At 39.9% G+C, this 15,829-nt stretch overlaps 1 protein-coding gene across 4 annotated transcripts in view; it reads right to left on the bottom strand.

Annotated features, from left to right (window-relative positions):
* Window positions 1–10,546: 10,546 nt before the first annotated feature.
* The window catches only part of GHR (growth hormone receptor), a 149,422-nt gene continuing 144,139 nt past the window's right edge, over window positions 10,547–15,829 (bottom strand). For all 4 annotated transcript variants that reach the window (XM_069002442.1, XM_069002444.1, XM_069002441.1 and 1 more), the window contains exons 9-10: window positions 13,608–13,677; window positions 10,547–13,345 (exon numbers count right to left, since the gene is read on the bottom strand). In XM_069002442.1, the coding sequence (XP_068858543.1) occupies window positions 12,386–13,345; window positions 13,608–13,677 (1,030 nt within the window). In that variant the 3' untranslated portion in view covers window positions 10,547–12,385. The remainder of the gene's footprint in view (window positions 13,346–13,607; window positions 13,678–15,829) is intronic.

Below are 15,829 nucleotides of genomic sequence, written 5' to 3'. Positions count from 1 at the left end.
AGCATTGCAATTGTTGATTTTTGAAGCAACAGCTCACCAAGCCCTGGGCCCTATTCACCCTACAGATCCTTTCCAGGTGGAATGGGGATTTGCCTCTTCAGGGCTGTCAGTACACATATGGCAGCGGGGTCCTGAGGGTCCAACGAGGCCTGTAGGTTTTTACTCTCGTGGCTTTAAAGATGCTGAAAAAAGGTACACTACCTGGGAAAAAGGATTATTTGTGGTTAGCTTAGCTCTCATAGAAGTGGAGAAGATTGCACGACAACAACCAATTGTTTTGAGAGGCCCTTTCAAAGTTATTAAGGCAGTCTCTACTGGGACCCCCCCACCTGACGGGGTGGCCCAGAGGGCCTCAGTAAGGAAGTGGTATGCTCAGATTGAACATTATTGTAGCATCTTCTCAGTAACTGAAGGAGCTGTAAAAAATCTGGCAATCCAAGAGACTGAAAACTTGAGTAGCAGTCAGGACAAACCTGCCTCAGCCATCAAAGTAGCCCCTCCTTTTTCCCCCGAACAGTCAGCAAATTCTTGGTTTACAGATGCTTCTGCCAAGCGAGAAGGAAAGGTGTGGAAATACAAGGCTGTAGCCCTGCACACCTCCTCAGGTGAACGAATTATCACAGAGGGGGAAGGCAGCGCCCAAGTTGGCGAGCTGATAGCTGTTTGGAGTGTTTTCCAACATGAGGCACAGAATACTTCTCCTGTCTGTATCTACACCGATTCCTATGCTGTGTTTAAGGGATGTACTGAGTGGCTTCCTTTTTGGCAGCAAAATGACTGGGAAGTTAACAGAATCCCAGTATGGCAAAAGGAAAAGTGGCAAGAAATTCTAAATATTGCAAGTCAAGGGAATTTTGCCGTGGGGTGGGTAGCCTCTCACCAGACAGATGGAAATGCAGCAGGAGAGTGGAACAATAAAGCTGATGAATTAGCAAGACTAAGTCCTTTGAAAAAGGATCAGATTACAGAAGACTGGGAGCACTTATTAGAATGGTTGCATGTAAAAAGACAACACACAGGTGCAAAAGATTTGTACAAAGAAGCCCTTGCTCGTGGGTGGCCTGTTACCAGAGAAATGTGTAAAACATGCATATCAGCTTGTGAACAATGCCGCAAACGGCTGGAAAGACACCCTTTGGAAGATGACCCTCTGCATTTAAGAAAGGGTAAAGGCTTATGGGATGCGTGGCAGGTAGATTATATTGGCCCCTTTAAAAAGTCAGGAGGTAAACACTTTGTACTGGTAGGAGTAGAGATTATATCTGGGTTAGTCCAGGCCGATGCCTTTAAAAGAGCTACAGGAGATAACACTGTCAAAGCATTGCAGGGATGGTTTGGAACTTTCCCAAAACCACAAGAAATTCAATCTGACAATGGGTCTCACTTTACGGCCAAAGTTGTACAGGACTGGGCAAAAAGTGAAGGCATTAAATGGACTTTTCACACCCCTTACTACCCTCAAGCTAACGGCATTGTAGAAAGGACCAATGGTCTCCTGAAACGACTTCTGAAACCACAGGAGGGAAACTGGGATGTTCGGCTATGGGAAGCTGTGAAAGGTGTGAATGATAGATGGGGGGTAAACGGGTGTCCTAAAATCACTGCCTTTTGCCCAACAGCTCCAAGTATAATTCCTTCATTACAGGGACCTAATGATCCTAAGAATCCTGCACACTACCCTGGACAACCTGTTTTGGTAGACCTCCCTACTGTAGGAGAAGTACCATTAGTGCTGAAAAGCCCTCTAAATAAATATGCATGGGTAGCCTCTGATGCCCTAGGGAGAGAGCATCGGATACATACACACTGGATAATTCCATCATTCTAATTTTTTCTGCCTTTAGTGGCAGACTCTGTTTGTGTTTGCTTTTCACAGAAGAACTCCGAGGGACATAAAAGACCACATAAACCATGATAAAACTGGTGATACTTTTCTGCATCCTACCACAACACCATGGCCAAAAAGCAGCTGAGTGGCCATGGTCTGGTACTACCATTAGGTACACTAGTGCTCTAAGATCCCATCCTAGAGATCGTCGCCCAAACCCAGACACTGCAGTACTGCACGACTCTAAGGTATACCATTCAAATGAATGGGGATGGGACTCAAAAGATTGGACTACAACCCTAAATGGAACAATTGGTGAGAAAATTGAGGTAAGATGCAGAAAAGTAGAAGGACCTTTCTCCGGGAAAGCTTCCACCATTACAATCACCGGGAATTTTCTAAAACCAAATGGGAAAAGTGACCTGCACCCCAACATTACGGCCGAACTCTGCCCTACAACAGAGTGGGCGTGTAACACACAAACCCTCTTCATCCTGTGTTGTCGTCAGAAGAATGTCGGTAACTACAGCCTAGACCCCAGTACCAACAATGTCCAAATCACGAAGCTTTGCAAAAATGAACCAACTGACTGCTGGTATAACTTTACTCTAACTAAATCAGCCTATGTAACATGCAATTGGCAAAATAACCAGACAGATCAGCCAGGTTTGAAAGGTTTAACTTATAAATTCAAAATAAATGCTGTAGCAAAGCCCATACTAAGTGTAGTAATTACGTACCATGGTATAAGTACCTCCCTCGTACTAGATGACAAGAACAACGTTTTTCCTCCCTTTATGGTAACCCAAGGTGATGATGTTTCAATACGATGTAGACTAATTGGTAGATCTTTTACTAAACCTATACACAGTTATAGCATTGGACCTCATGACCGCGTTTTGTTTTGTGAAATTCAAAACCAAGATTGTTGGCTAAACTTAACTGATGTGCAATTTTCCCATAAAGTCATGTGTGGTAAAAACGATACAAAACACTGGGGAAAACTCAATGTCAATGTTGTAATACCTACCACCCAACCACCGGTTATGCTGAGCCCAAGAATTTTTAAAGTTGGACCATATACAATCAGGAAAACAGGCCAACAACAAATACTATTTAATCCAGCATGGTCTCTTAAACAAGTCAAATTGCTCATGCAAAACAATGTCTCAGAAGTTCAGCCAGCTTGTTCACCCTTTCTGCAAACTTCCTTCGAGGGGTGGACAACCTGGTTGCGAAAGCGAAACCCTTCTAAGAAACGAACGCAAAGAGACATAACCGGTGTCATGGGAACAGGATTGGGAATCTTAAATAGTATTGATTCAGAAGTATTAATGAATAAATTAATTGCCACAACTACAGATTTGACTAAAATACAACAACCACTGCAGTCATCCCTATTAGCCTTGGAAAGCCATCAGTGGTTGTTATCAAACATATTACCAAATTGGGAAAAGGTAAATGTGAATGACCACAAATTGATAATTGACGCACTCGATGCTACACAAAATAACATTTCTTTAGCTCTCAGCTGCATCCAGGCTCAATTATGGATGCAGTCAGTTGCTGCCTCAATTATAAGAGAAGGCGAAGAAGGCACTTTTCCTACTGAAATTCGGAAAATAATCTGGGACAGTGCCACTGATTTTGAAAGAGAATTCCAATCCTGGTGGAACTTAGTAAACTTTACCTACGATCCCCTCACAAACACAGCCACAGCCTTTGTACTGACTATACGTAATGCTTCAGTGCATCTGATATTCCCTGTCATTGCATTAGGGCTGAACCATGATGGAGCTGTTCTCTATCCTTTCGAGCATAGAGAATGGGCCCGTCAAATTGGTGAGAAGTGGCAAACCGTTAATTTAGAAACTTGTATTGTCCGAGAACAACAAGGGTTCATCTGTGAAAGTAATGCAATTAGAGCTCAAGATATTTGTTTAGATACAGAACAAAATATCTGTCATTTTGAAATTCATCCTAACGAGACTCCTGAAACAGTGCTTGTCTATATAGGTAATGGATGTGCATGCTTAAGAACTGCTTGTGATGAAGTATTTGTAGAAAATTTAGTAGTAGATACAAAAAATCATTCAAATTTTTGTGTTTGTAACTTTACTAAAATCATAGGATGTGATTTTTCATATTTAGCCCCAGTTACTTCTTATCATCTTTTACAGTCCAATTACACACTGATCCACCAATTATTGCCTACCCCCATTGGGATGAACCTTACTTTGGTAAAGCAATTGTTGCTTCACCAAGATTTAATTGAAATTTTGGAAAAGATCAAGAAAAATAGACAGAAAACCTTAGTAACTGTTCATCACAATGTGAAAGAAATACATCGTGTTCTAGAAAGGGTAAAGAAAGATGTTGAACACAGGTGGTGGGATACTCTTTTTGGGTGGTCACCTACTGCTACAGGTGTCCTGAACAAATTGTGTCATCCCATCATTGTTCTCTTGATTTTGGTTTTGATTGGTTTTGCTTTATCAGCAGTCTTATACATCATGAATTGAAGAATGATGAAACGGCTAACACAGCTTACATCTATAATAGATGTCCACAATTTAGCCAATACCCCATCCGCTGTAGACACACCCAAGGTTATTGACATGAGACAAACTACACGAGTATTAAAATAAGATGTGATAAAAAATTAGAGGTATTTTAATTAAAAAAATTATATGTGTATTCTGATTTAAAATTATTCATTTCCTTCTCTTTTGTTTCCTTCTTTTTCTTTTCTTCTCTTTCCCTTCCTCTCTTATGTTCTCTACCCCTTTTCCAGGATATGCTACCAACATTGACGAGTCCTGAAGACTTCACAACAACACTACAAAATCGTGCAGATAGAGCTCTCCTGACGACAATCGTGAGTCACGGGGTGGTGTAAGAGACAGTCCAAAGATCCCTCATCTGCCTCACGATCATCGCAGAGAACAGAGACTGAGCACAGGAGTCCTGGCCCTGCTGAGGTGGGATGTCTGCCGAGTGTTGCCTAGGGGTGTGCCCGCTGGGAACTGGTACGCATTCCTGAGGAAAATTAGTGCAGGTCGCAATGGACTGCGCTGTTCTTGCTGCCCAGGCGGGAAGGACTGCGCCGAAGCGGAAAGGAACGACCTGCCCTGCACACCTGTCCTGCACACCGGTCTTGTGCGTCTGTCCTGTACCTGTTTCCCAAAGCAACAGACTCCACAACAATGGCTGTAAATTTCCCAACCTCTTGGCCAGTTGCCCCTCGCTTCTGAAAAGGACTATAAAGGGACTCTCTGAAATAACCAAGTCGGAGAGATCTCCCCCACGGAAAGAAGACGAATCTATTGGCGGAAGACCACGAGGACTTCGTCTCATCCGTTGGTAGCTATTGCCTCCCCCCCCTCTTTTTCTTCCTCCCTACTTTGTCTCTCTCTCTCTCTCCCTTTCTCTCTTCTATTGCATTACTGTGTTGTGGGCACTTAATAAAGGTGCACTGTTTTGATTTAAACTGAAATTTCTTGTGTCCTTTTTACACTCTGAGATCTATAAACGAACCATCACGACCCCCGCTTGCATTAGCGGATCGTGACACTGACACAGATGTTTTTTTCATAGATCACAGAATCATAGAATGGCCTGGGTTGGAAGGGGCCTTAAAGGTACCGTAGTTCCAACCCCCCTGCTGTGGGCAGGGACAATTTTTGCTGGGTCAGGTTGCTCAGAGCTCCATCCAGCCAGGCCTTAAAGACTTCCAAGGATGAGACATCCACAGCTTGTCTGGATATGTATATATCTATGGCAAAACAGAAATCAAATACCTAGACTAAATAATTTAACTACATTAAAATAAAAGTTTAATCTATGCTACAGACAAGAGAGTGCCTATCTATATTCAGTTATTCTTATGCCCCGAGTTCTTCAGTAGCCAAGTATTCTTCATTAGAGGGTATCAATCTCATCCATTGGGAGTCATTTCCAGAGAGAACATAATTATGCAAAACCAGATTCTTGACTTAGCTGAAAATCTTGAAATCACTAGTACAATTTTATTCTCAAAAGGTTTTCACTTTGCAAATTACTATTTATACTGCATTCATGTCAATCCCAGTCGTGTCAAAACTCTATCCTGCAAGCCAAGGTGTAAGCCTACAAAACCCCCCAGTCTTTTCTTGGAAGCATTTAACGGATAGATATTCTATCCACTTTAAATAGGATATGACAAAGATGACTGATGAATCTCAGAGATGAAGAGTATAAGAGAAAGAAGAATGAGGTCAAGAGAAGTAATTGTGTTGCTTCCTGGCTTCCTAAGTAATCTCATCTGTACTCCTGGGCTTTCCCATCTACATTGGATTCATCTTTCTGTTGAATCCTGATGGGTGAAACTATTATAATTTCAACAAATACAACAATTATATTCTTACAATTTATTTGTAATTCTGGATCTCTTGTACCTTTAAAGTAATGCTGAACTTCTGACCTGATTTTCTTGTACACGTAAAAAACCCAGGGTGGTAGTGAGAGTTTAAACCACGCAAATGTATGGATATGTGCCAGAGTGGCAAGGAGCATATTATCTTAAATACATTTCTCTGGAACCACAGAATATTCTGAGTTGGAAGGGACCCAGAACAATCAACTCTAAAGTGAATGCCCCATATAGGGATCAAAACCATGACCTTGGGGTTGTTAGCACCATGCTCTAACAGTACACCATAGGATGTTTTTTTAGGGAGTACATTTTCCAGTGAATGTAAAGTCTTGTCTTATTGATCCTATCCAGAGCTGTCCATTTAGATGGTATTTTCTTTGTTTTCTTACTTTTCCCTCCATTGGCTATCAGTCCTTCTCCCATGGAAGTTAAACAGCTGGGTGTAGTCTTGTGAGAAAGGAACACTTGTGCCTTGTGCATCATTTACTACACTATGGAATTAGGAATGTAACTTGTAAAGACACATATGTCTATTTTCTTGTGTTTCTGTTTTTGACAGTGCTCAATTTCAGTGCCAAGCATGCATTTTGCTTCTAAACAGTCATTTAGTACATTCCTCAACAAAGTAAATTCACAAGGTTGTTGTAATTGATCAATTGGTGATTGGCAGAAATCAGCTAATTAATACTAATCACATTCAGAAGAAAGTGCCACAACTTTGCCATTATTTACCCTATAAAAGCAAGAGACCATGTGTCCCTGGAACTTTTCATAAAATAGATCATTCTTTGGCTAGTCTGTTCTTGGTATCTGACTGTGAGTACAACATGTATGAACCCCAAATGAGTAAAATTTTGCATCTTCAAATGCAGTAGGTTTACAAATCTAATTGCAGTTGACACAGGAGCTTGTCCAGAGCTGCACATTGTTCTGGCAGTAGTTTGGCTCAGAGACTGTCACTTAACATCTTACTCATTCCACCAAAAAAAGTGCACCAAGAAAGAAATAATTCTACCACATAGCTAAAAACTTAGGTTAAGGAACCCCACACAGCTAGGCCACAACAGGTGGAGGATAAGATGCTCATAATGATCTCTGGGTGACAACCATACTGTGCACAAATACCTGTTGAAGAAGGGTTGGACCAAATGACTTGTGCTCATTTGGTAGTGCAGTTTTAGCCAGAAATCATGTCTTTGGTAAATTTCCAAGCCTGAGCCTTACGCTCCCAAGGAAAGTACATTTAGCTGGCTCACAGAATTAGTTCCTGAAGGAGTTTTTCATTCAGAAAGGCAAGGTTGGTATTTCCTCTGTAACTTGAGACTGCAGCACTGTACATGCTATACAGATAGCTGTTGTGAAATAGATCTGAAAATTTTTAGTATGAGGAAGTTAACTGCCACTGTATTGATCTATACTTTATGTCTTTCTAGTATAATATTGTAAGGTTTCATATTCAAGGGAAATAATATATATATATTTAAAAAAATCTGTTAAAGTTACTACTGCAGAAAAAAATATGACAAATCAATTTCCTGCCATGTCTAGGTCTCAGGTGTCTCCTGGGGAACAGATTTCATTTCCTTCAGTATGAGCTCAAAAGTAGACCAAGGACAGTAGCGGGCGGAAGCATTATTTGTAGCATCTGTGATGGGAAGCTATAGAAAGTTGTAAGCATAAGCTCTTCAACTTTGCTTTTACTCCCACTAAGCCTTCTGCAGACTTTTATTTCTTCCAGTGTCAAGGAGGGGAATTCACCTATGTTCTCTCACAAATTACCACATGATGTGGGATGATCTGCTTTCTCAGACTAATTTCAGGAAGCTAATGCATCATTAGTCAGCTAATTTTAATAAATTAGGATAAAGAAATTTATATTATGCAAAAGAAATTCCAAATACTGTTGTGATAAAAAATTAAACCTATCAAACAGTGTGCCAGTTTACTAGATGCATCAATTTGAATAACTGCATCTGCTTATCATTCTGACTGCTGGCAGCTGCTCTGCTATGCCTGGTTCTCTGACACCATTGGTACAGTTTCTCTTCTATCTGCTTCCAAATGTTACCTACTCTAATAGCCCTGAGTAGAGAAGATAAGGAAGCGCTTGCTCAATGCAGTTATGCCAGAGTGTTTAAGTAGTTTACTAATCACCAAAATGGATTTGGACTACATCTTGCTTCTCTGTAGCCTGAGGGCATGGGTTCTATGGCAGTTAAAGCACTGACTGTGTATGCAATTAATAATGATTAGTCAGAGAGAAGAATTTGTATTGTAAAATTACATTTAGGCAGAGTCAGTTCCAAGAGAGGGCTATATCCACTTGTATCTCCTCAAAGTCAATTGACTATAAAAGCTGATTAAATTCTTACCAATTCCACCATCTCAGTGAAATAGATATTCTGGGTTAAACTGAAAAACTTGTATTGCAAAACTAATATCCTGTAGTGTTTACTTCTTTTTCTAGCACCCAACTTTGCATTTCTTCTTTAATAAAAATAGTGTCATGCTCCAAACATTTTCTCCCTTATCGTCTCAGGTCAGGTAGTCTGCATCAGGCACTCCTTTTTATCTGTCTGATAGGAGGCCCCTGAGATAGTAAATCTCAATGCAGGAAAGAAAGTTGCCTGTGGCTAAATGTCATATGGTTTTAAGTTTCTCTTTGAATCAGAGAGTTACTTTCCATTCTTACAACTGTGCTGATGCATACGTGATTATATATACTAAGCTGTAAATGACAGTAAAGTGTTCCCAACAGAGACTGTCATCATTAATTTGAAGCATTTCTAAAATCATGTCAGGTCTATAGAGCACTCAACTCTTTAATACTCCATTTATAAATGTAAAATATATCTTTGATAATGTTAATTTTCATTCAGACTGAACAGCTCTCAGCATTTGCTGATCTCACTTCCTGTATCGTCAGTCAGAAAAAATGTTTCACTTTAAGTAGTAAAGAATAGTAGTATAAGTCATTATGTTTGACAAAATTATTTCTTATCTTAATAGAAACTGGCATAGATGATGCTGTTTTAAGTTTCTTGTAACACTACGCCTTGGACATTTACTTTGTCTTTGATGGATAAAAAGAGGCTCAAATCCAAACTCTTACAAAGCACAGTGGCTTCTTGATGACACCAAAAGACAGCCAGCAGAGCAACTTGAGTTCTTGCTTTTCAGAACCAACATGGTTTCTGAATAGAGATATTGATACAGATTAAACTCTGCCAGGTAATCTATGAACAAAGTGTCATTCTAAGAAAGGGAACAAGTGTTGGCAGTTTACATGCGAGGTGGCCAATGTGTTTGAGATGGGCTTTAAAGTGAAGGGCCTCAGGCGTGGGATCAAAAATGGCAATGCTCACACAGTTGCATCCAATTAGGAAATAAACTAGGCCAACTAGAGCAGTGACAGATGTTCCCTAGCTGCCTTCAAAGGTAAGAACCAAGAGGTCAGCCACCTCCAGGAGGGGTGTGTGTGTGGTTGTGGTAATTCTCTTGCACCCCTCCTGAGAGACCTGCACGCTTGATTACCTCCCTGGAATGCTTGTAGATGAATGCATGTAGCATAGGGACTAAACAGGAAGAATATGGTAGCCTTCTATTATGGAATGGCTGGCTGGGTAGATGAGGGAAGACCAGTGGATGTGGTCTACCTGGACTTCTGCAAGGCTTTTTAACACTGTCTCCCATAACACCCTCACAGGAAGTTCAGGAAGCAGGGGTTGATGAGTGGACAATGAGGTGGGTTGAGAACTGACTGTCAGAGCTCAGAGAGGGTTGTGGTCAGCAGCACAGAGTGCAGCTGGAGGCCTGTAGTCAGCGGTGCTCCCCAGGGGTCAGTACTGCATCCAGTCTAGTTCAGTTTATTGATCAGTGACCTGGATAAAGGGACAAGTTTGCTGATGACACAGGACTGGGAGGAGTGGTTGACACACCCAAAGACTGTGTGAGAATTGGACAGGCTGGAGAACCTAATGAAGTTCAACAAAGGCAAATGCACGGTCCTGCAGCTGGGGAAGAATAAACCCACGCACTGGTGCAGGCTGGGGACCAACCTGCCAATCACAGGATGTTCCAGCAGCAGGTAAATGGGTCTGCTAAACTGATAACACGTCTCTGGGTGCAATATGTCCTATCCCTCCGTATATATTCATCAGTGAAAACACTGTTTCTGTTGTTTCTATTCTGAGGAAAGTGGCATTGTGCTTTATTCAATGAGAAATACTAGATTTCTCCTAACACAATCTCTATTTTCTGTTAAAAAAGGATTAATTACCTGCAAAAAACCACATTGTGTCCAGACAGATCAAAGACAATACATTTATTAAACTTTGAGAAAAACAAACAAAACACTAACATAGAGAAAGTTAAATAGAAACTGAAAGACACATCTTCTGACCGGTGTATCATGGCTTGTGTGACCAGAAAAGTACCAAAATGACATTCTGAGTTTGACTGAGGTATTTAACTATTTTTGGCAATAGAAACAGAGTAAGAAACTTCTTTCAAACACACACATAGGCATTATTTGCAATAGTGTCTATCATCTATGAAATTTTATATGAAACTAAATAATGTAGCTGTTAGAAAATTATAGCAGCAAATTAGCAGAATATCTAATGCACATTTACCATAAAATACGTGCTAAACTTAAAAATCCCACCCAGTAGTTGGGCCCAGTTGTGTAGCACTTGGTCACAAAAAGAGCATCAGTGAGTTCAGTTGGAGACATCATAAGCAAGACCTGAATTTGCTGCACATCATACACTTCTGTTCAGGTCAGAGTAAAGAAATGAATGTTCCTATTCGCTTTCTAAGAAGAACCCTGCTGTGATGAAACCATGGCCTAGGAAGGTAACTCCTAAAACAATAATAGTTAGTTGCAAAGCTCTATCAGTTTCTTAACATACACAAGAACATAGAGAGCTTCCTCACTGAGTTTCAGTTCTCTCTCCTTTCTTTCTGAAAGTCCGCCTAACACGGTCAGAGGAGATGCTGTTAGGCTGCAAAAATAAAAACCACGTTTGAACAATACTGCACTTGATCCCCTTGTTCCACTGAAGTATTTTAATCCTATTATATCTTTAAAAATTAACTGCTGGCTAACTTCTGAAGTCCTTAATTTATTTATTTTTATCAAGACTTTATGTGGCACAGACTAATAAGTGTAGAGATACCTTTGGCTGTGGAGGGGCTTCAGAAGTTGGTCAAATATGAAGATACTATGCTGCTAAGTTATCAGAGCTTATTCACATGTTCTCAAAAATTTTCAATAAAATTTTAGTTGCACAGTGTTTAATACTGTGGACAAAAAAAATTTTGCTTATAAAAATATATTATTATTAGCATTAACTAGAATCTGATGAAGAACAGAATAATTTGCCCAAGTATTCTGTATATTTTAAAATTTTATACGGAACTTTAAATTGCACGCTACTAGTTACCATAAGAAAGTAAAAGAATCAGTTAATTTTAAGTTCCTACGGTATTTCAAAATTTTTCTATAGGTTTCTTTGGAGGTATAAAATGGCTCTGTAAAAATCTATTTTTTCTTTTAGCTGTGAACAAAATTTTATAAAACAGAAAACTCCTTTTTAGGACTGCAGCAATTACATTACTTAAATGGGTCATCATAATTGAATTACAGTGTGTAGTGTAATAGAAAACATTTATGGTTTTATGACCAAAGTATTAAAATATATTTTACCAATTTATGTAAATCAAAATAGATGTGTTATTTAGTCAAGCTACTTTTGTGTTTTCACCTATATGATCAGTTCCCAATTATTGATATAAAGATCTCTGCCAACAGCAGTTTTTTCTAAATTCTTAGACTTGAAACCACCTGATTTTTATCTTTAATAAAATGCACAATTTACTGTATATTAAACAGTAATTTCAATGTTTAATTTCACAAAAATCAACACCCACAAGAACAAGACAAAACAGCCTCAAGACAAATTCATAGATAATATTTACAGAACACAATAGGAATCTTTTGATTTATATTTTATGTTGCAACATTTCAGATAAAATTATAAGAACCACGAAAAACTTTTAGACTTCATTTTGGTTTCAGCATACAAGCCCAAAACTGACTCTCTGCTGTGAAACACTACACACACCTCATCAAAAAAGAGCTATGGCATGATTTTGTTCAGCTGGTCTGTGCTCACATAGCCACAAGACACGTTGAATTCCTTGTCTGGCACTGGCAGCGCAGTTGCATTGAGCACAAGGCCTTGTGGAGAGTGAACGATGTGGATTGACGTATAGTCTGCGACAGGCATCTCTGAACTTGGGGGTTCTGCTGTTGAAGCTCCAAAATTGCCAACAGTAGTGGTAAGGCTCTCTGTGGTGAAGTAACCATCTTCATTATAGCTTTGTTCCTGAACATGTGGCTCATTCTCTTCATGGGAAGTCACAGCAATGCATTTTTTCACATCTGCCTCACAGAAATAGGTGTTGTCCGTGGTGAAGTCTTGCTCTGTGCAGCCTTCACGCTGTGCTCTCCCCAGCTTGGATTTCTGCCCTGGTGAAAGTACAACCCTGCCTGCTGGAGTAATATCACTCACTTGAGCATAAAAGTCAGTACTTGTCAATGAATTCTGGTTGCTTATCTGGGTATGGACTGATGGACGGGGTGACTCAATGCTGTCTGCGAAGGGTGCCCATGGGTGGTTGTTTTCAGACTGAGTATTCCTATGCTGGCGTTGGGGGTCTGTGTTGGCAAGGCTTGGAAGTGACTCATCATCTTGTCTGTCAAGGCACAAGAGATCCTCTTCTTTTTCAGTAGCCTTTTTGAACTGATCACTGTCAGAGGTGGCATCACATGTGTCGCTTGCACTGAAGTCTGTCTCTGGAATATCTGGTTCACAACAACTGGCCCGTCCAGAATCATCATCCTTCACTCCCAAGCAACCGTGAGATTTTAGATGATCTTCACTCAGGAGCCTGTCAGTATCTGAGGCTCTATTCTTTTCATCAGGGTCTTCTATGTCCAACTCAATAAACTCAACCCACAAGTCGTCATTGTATAGCTGTGCCTTGTAGGTGTCATGGCAGGCTAAGATGGAATTCACTTCATCTAGCTTTCCTTTCTGCAAAGCAAAAAAAAAAAAAAAATTATAAAGGAAATAATAAAAATGCTTGTCCTTTTTATAATGTTAACTTATGTAAAGGTGACTGTAGCTACATAGTAATTGCAAAAGGCTTCAAAATTATTTTGTGCAAACTAATTCTGTGGCAACTCCCCCAAAGTCAGAATTTTCTTCTACAAAACTTTTCTGCCTGGGACAACAGTTGCCATCTGCTACTACTACTACAGAGATTCCCACTGTAGATTTTAGAGTTCAATATTACCTTCAAGAGATCTGGGTCAATCCCTTTAATCTTTGGAACTGGAACAGGAGGAAAAATAAGCATTTTTAACCTGTAAAAAAAAATTATGGCTTTTAATTGACAGTCATCTTTTTTGAGGAAGTTAGAAAGAAAACAGGCTTACATTGTATTTATATTTAATTAGTTCAAAACCCAAATGTTTGAAAATGAAATTTCAAATACTCCTAAGGAAAAGAAGTAATGTTTTCTCCCCCTGCAAATTAAGAAACAAGCTTTCTGCAAGCTTCCTTGTTGAAATCCCTTACATTTATGTAGGACTCCATTTTGGGGTCTGGTCTTTGATAGTTCAATGCTGTATAGAAAGAGAGTGAATTCCTAGATCTCTGTCAGTAGTTTCCCTTTTTACATACTTTTCAATGGAACCTGATACAAGCCTCAGTATGCAGTGATTTTCCCAACAATTTTTTCAGGGACGCAGTAGCTTTGCATACACCCAATAAATTTAAGTAGGGGAACAGAGAATGGGAATTGAAACATCTGCAAAAATTTAAGCTAGTATTTTGCCATCTCTATGATACTTCTGCTTTTTGAATCATTAGTGCAACAAGTAATATATAATTAAGGCAGGGGATTACCCTTGTAGAGAAAGGACTAGTAATTTGCTTGTGCATTTGCAGGCTGTGGAAATGCATATTATTATAATCCTTCATAAAGTGCATTCCTAATTTTTTGAGGAGACCAAAAAGAACGCCAAACCAAACCAGTCCCCCTGCGCCTCCCCCCTCCCCTCCAATTCTAACAGAAGGATAATTTTTCATTAATAATAATCCAACGGTAGCTGGTCATGCTTATCTCTTCTATTTTACCTCCCTTCTTCTTTTGCAAACAGATAAACAAAAGGAAAATTCAAAATTCTCTTTATACTGGGTTAGTTGCCTATTTTAGAAAGTAAGGTGTGGGAACAGCAGATACAAATCCAAACATTACTTGTGCTGCCTTGTTAGTGACCTTGGTGAGGTCCAGAGAGGGTCACAGGAGTCATAAAGACTGCCTAGAGAGAAATTTAGGCACCTTTGGCTTAACCATGGCAAGTCCAAATTCCTCAGATGTTTCTGGTTTTGGGCAGAACCTCAGTGTTCTGCCCAGCAAGCCTAATGAGAGCCAGAAATCCAGTAATTTTCCACCTAATCTCTGGAGAGGCAGTGTAAACTGGTTGGGCTATCAGAGTACCAGCTTAGGGTTTGTGCTTTACAGTTGAATCCACAAATCAGGTATTCTGACAGGACTGGGCATTGCTTCTAATGCAAAAGACAAAGAATTTTACCACTCACTGCCTGGAGAAGACATTTGGGAGGGAGAGCTATGCTCTGCTCCTTTCTTAGCCTAGCATAACTCAAGCTTTCATCTCTCAACTCTAATGACCTAAACCTATGGCATCTGTCCTAGAGGGACTCATTCAGATCCTGTGAGATCAAAACTGAGGAAAATATGAATTGGTATCTTTGAGAATCAGGAGGAAACCAAGCCTGGATATTTTGCATTATGGAAAACTTATGCAGGCTGTTTCTCTGCAGAATACATTGCCATTCCACCACCAAATGCTTCAGTTTTGAAGGAAAGGGTGCACGCCAACTATCCAGTAAAACTTTCCCCATGAAGAAGTTTTCTCAGTGGAGAAAAGCTTCTTCCAGCATTCATGATTAGCATGGAAGGTATTTATAAAGTCTGATCAGAGATATGCTCCAGACCTCAGGATTTTCTGAGACTAAGCCACCCATTGCCCAGTGTGCTGACCTTAGCTCCTGGTCCCACATGCACATTGCCCCATTCTCTCACCTCAGGCTTTTGTCATGAATTGTATCAGTAGCCTTGCTCTTAAATCTGGGATTGGGATGCTATTGCAGGGAATGGCTTCCTGAAATTAAACTCTGTCAAAGCATAGGGCCTACTAAAATAAAAAATTATTGTTTAATAGAAATTTTTTTTTTTTGCTCTGCTCCAAATGTGCCATATAGTTTTCATCTCAGTACGTCAAATGAAATTTCACCATTAGCTGGTATGTGCAAAACTACTCAGTGTTCATTTTCAAAGTGTAAACACAAGACCACTGACAACATGCATGGGTGCACTGGGTCTTGACCATGGTGTTGCTCCATAGTGTAGAACAGTACTGGTATGACATCCAAGTTGAATTCTGCCAGAACCTATCCCTGAACACACATATCAGGGGGTTAATTAATTTA

Source organism: Aphelocoma coerulescens, assembly GCF_041296385.1.
Source record: "Aphelocoma coerulescens isolate FSJ_1873_10779 chromosome Z unlocalized genomic scaffold, UR_Acoe_1.0 ChrZ, whole genome shotgun sequence".
Lineage (NCBI taxonomy): Eukaryota > Metazoa > Chordata > Aves > Passeriformes > Corvidae > Aphelocoma > Aphelocoma coerulescens.
This window is presented reverse-complemented; position numbering and strand designations above follow the sequence as displayed.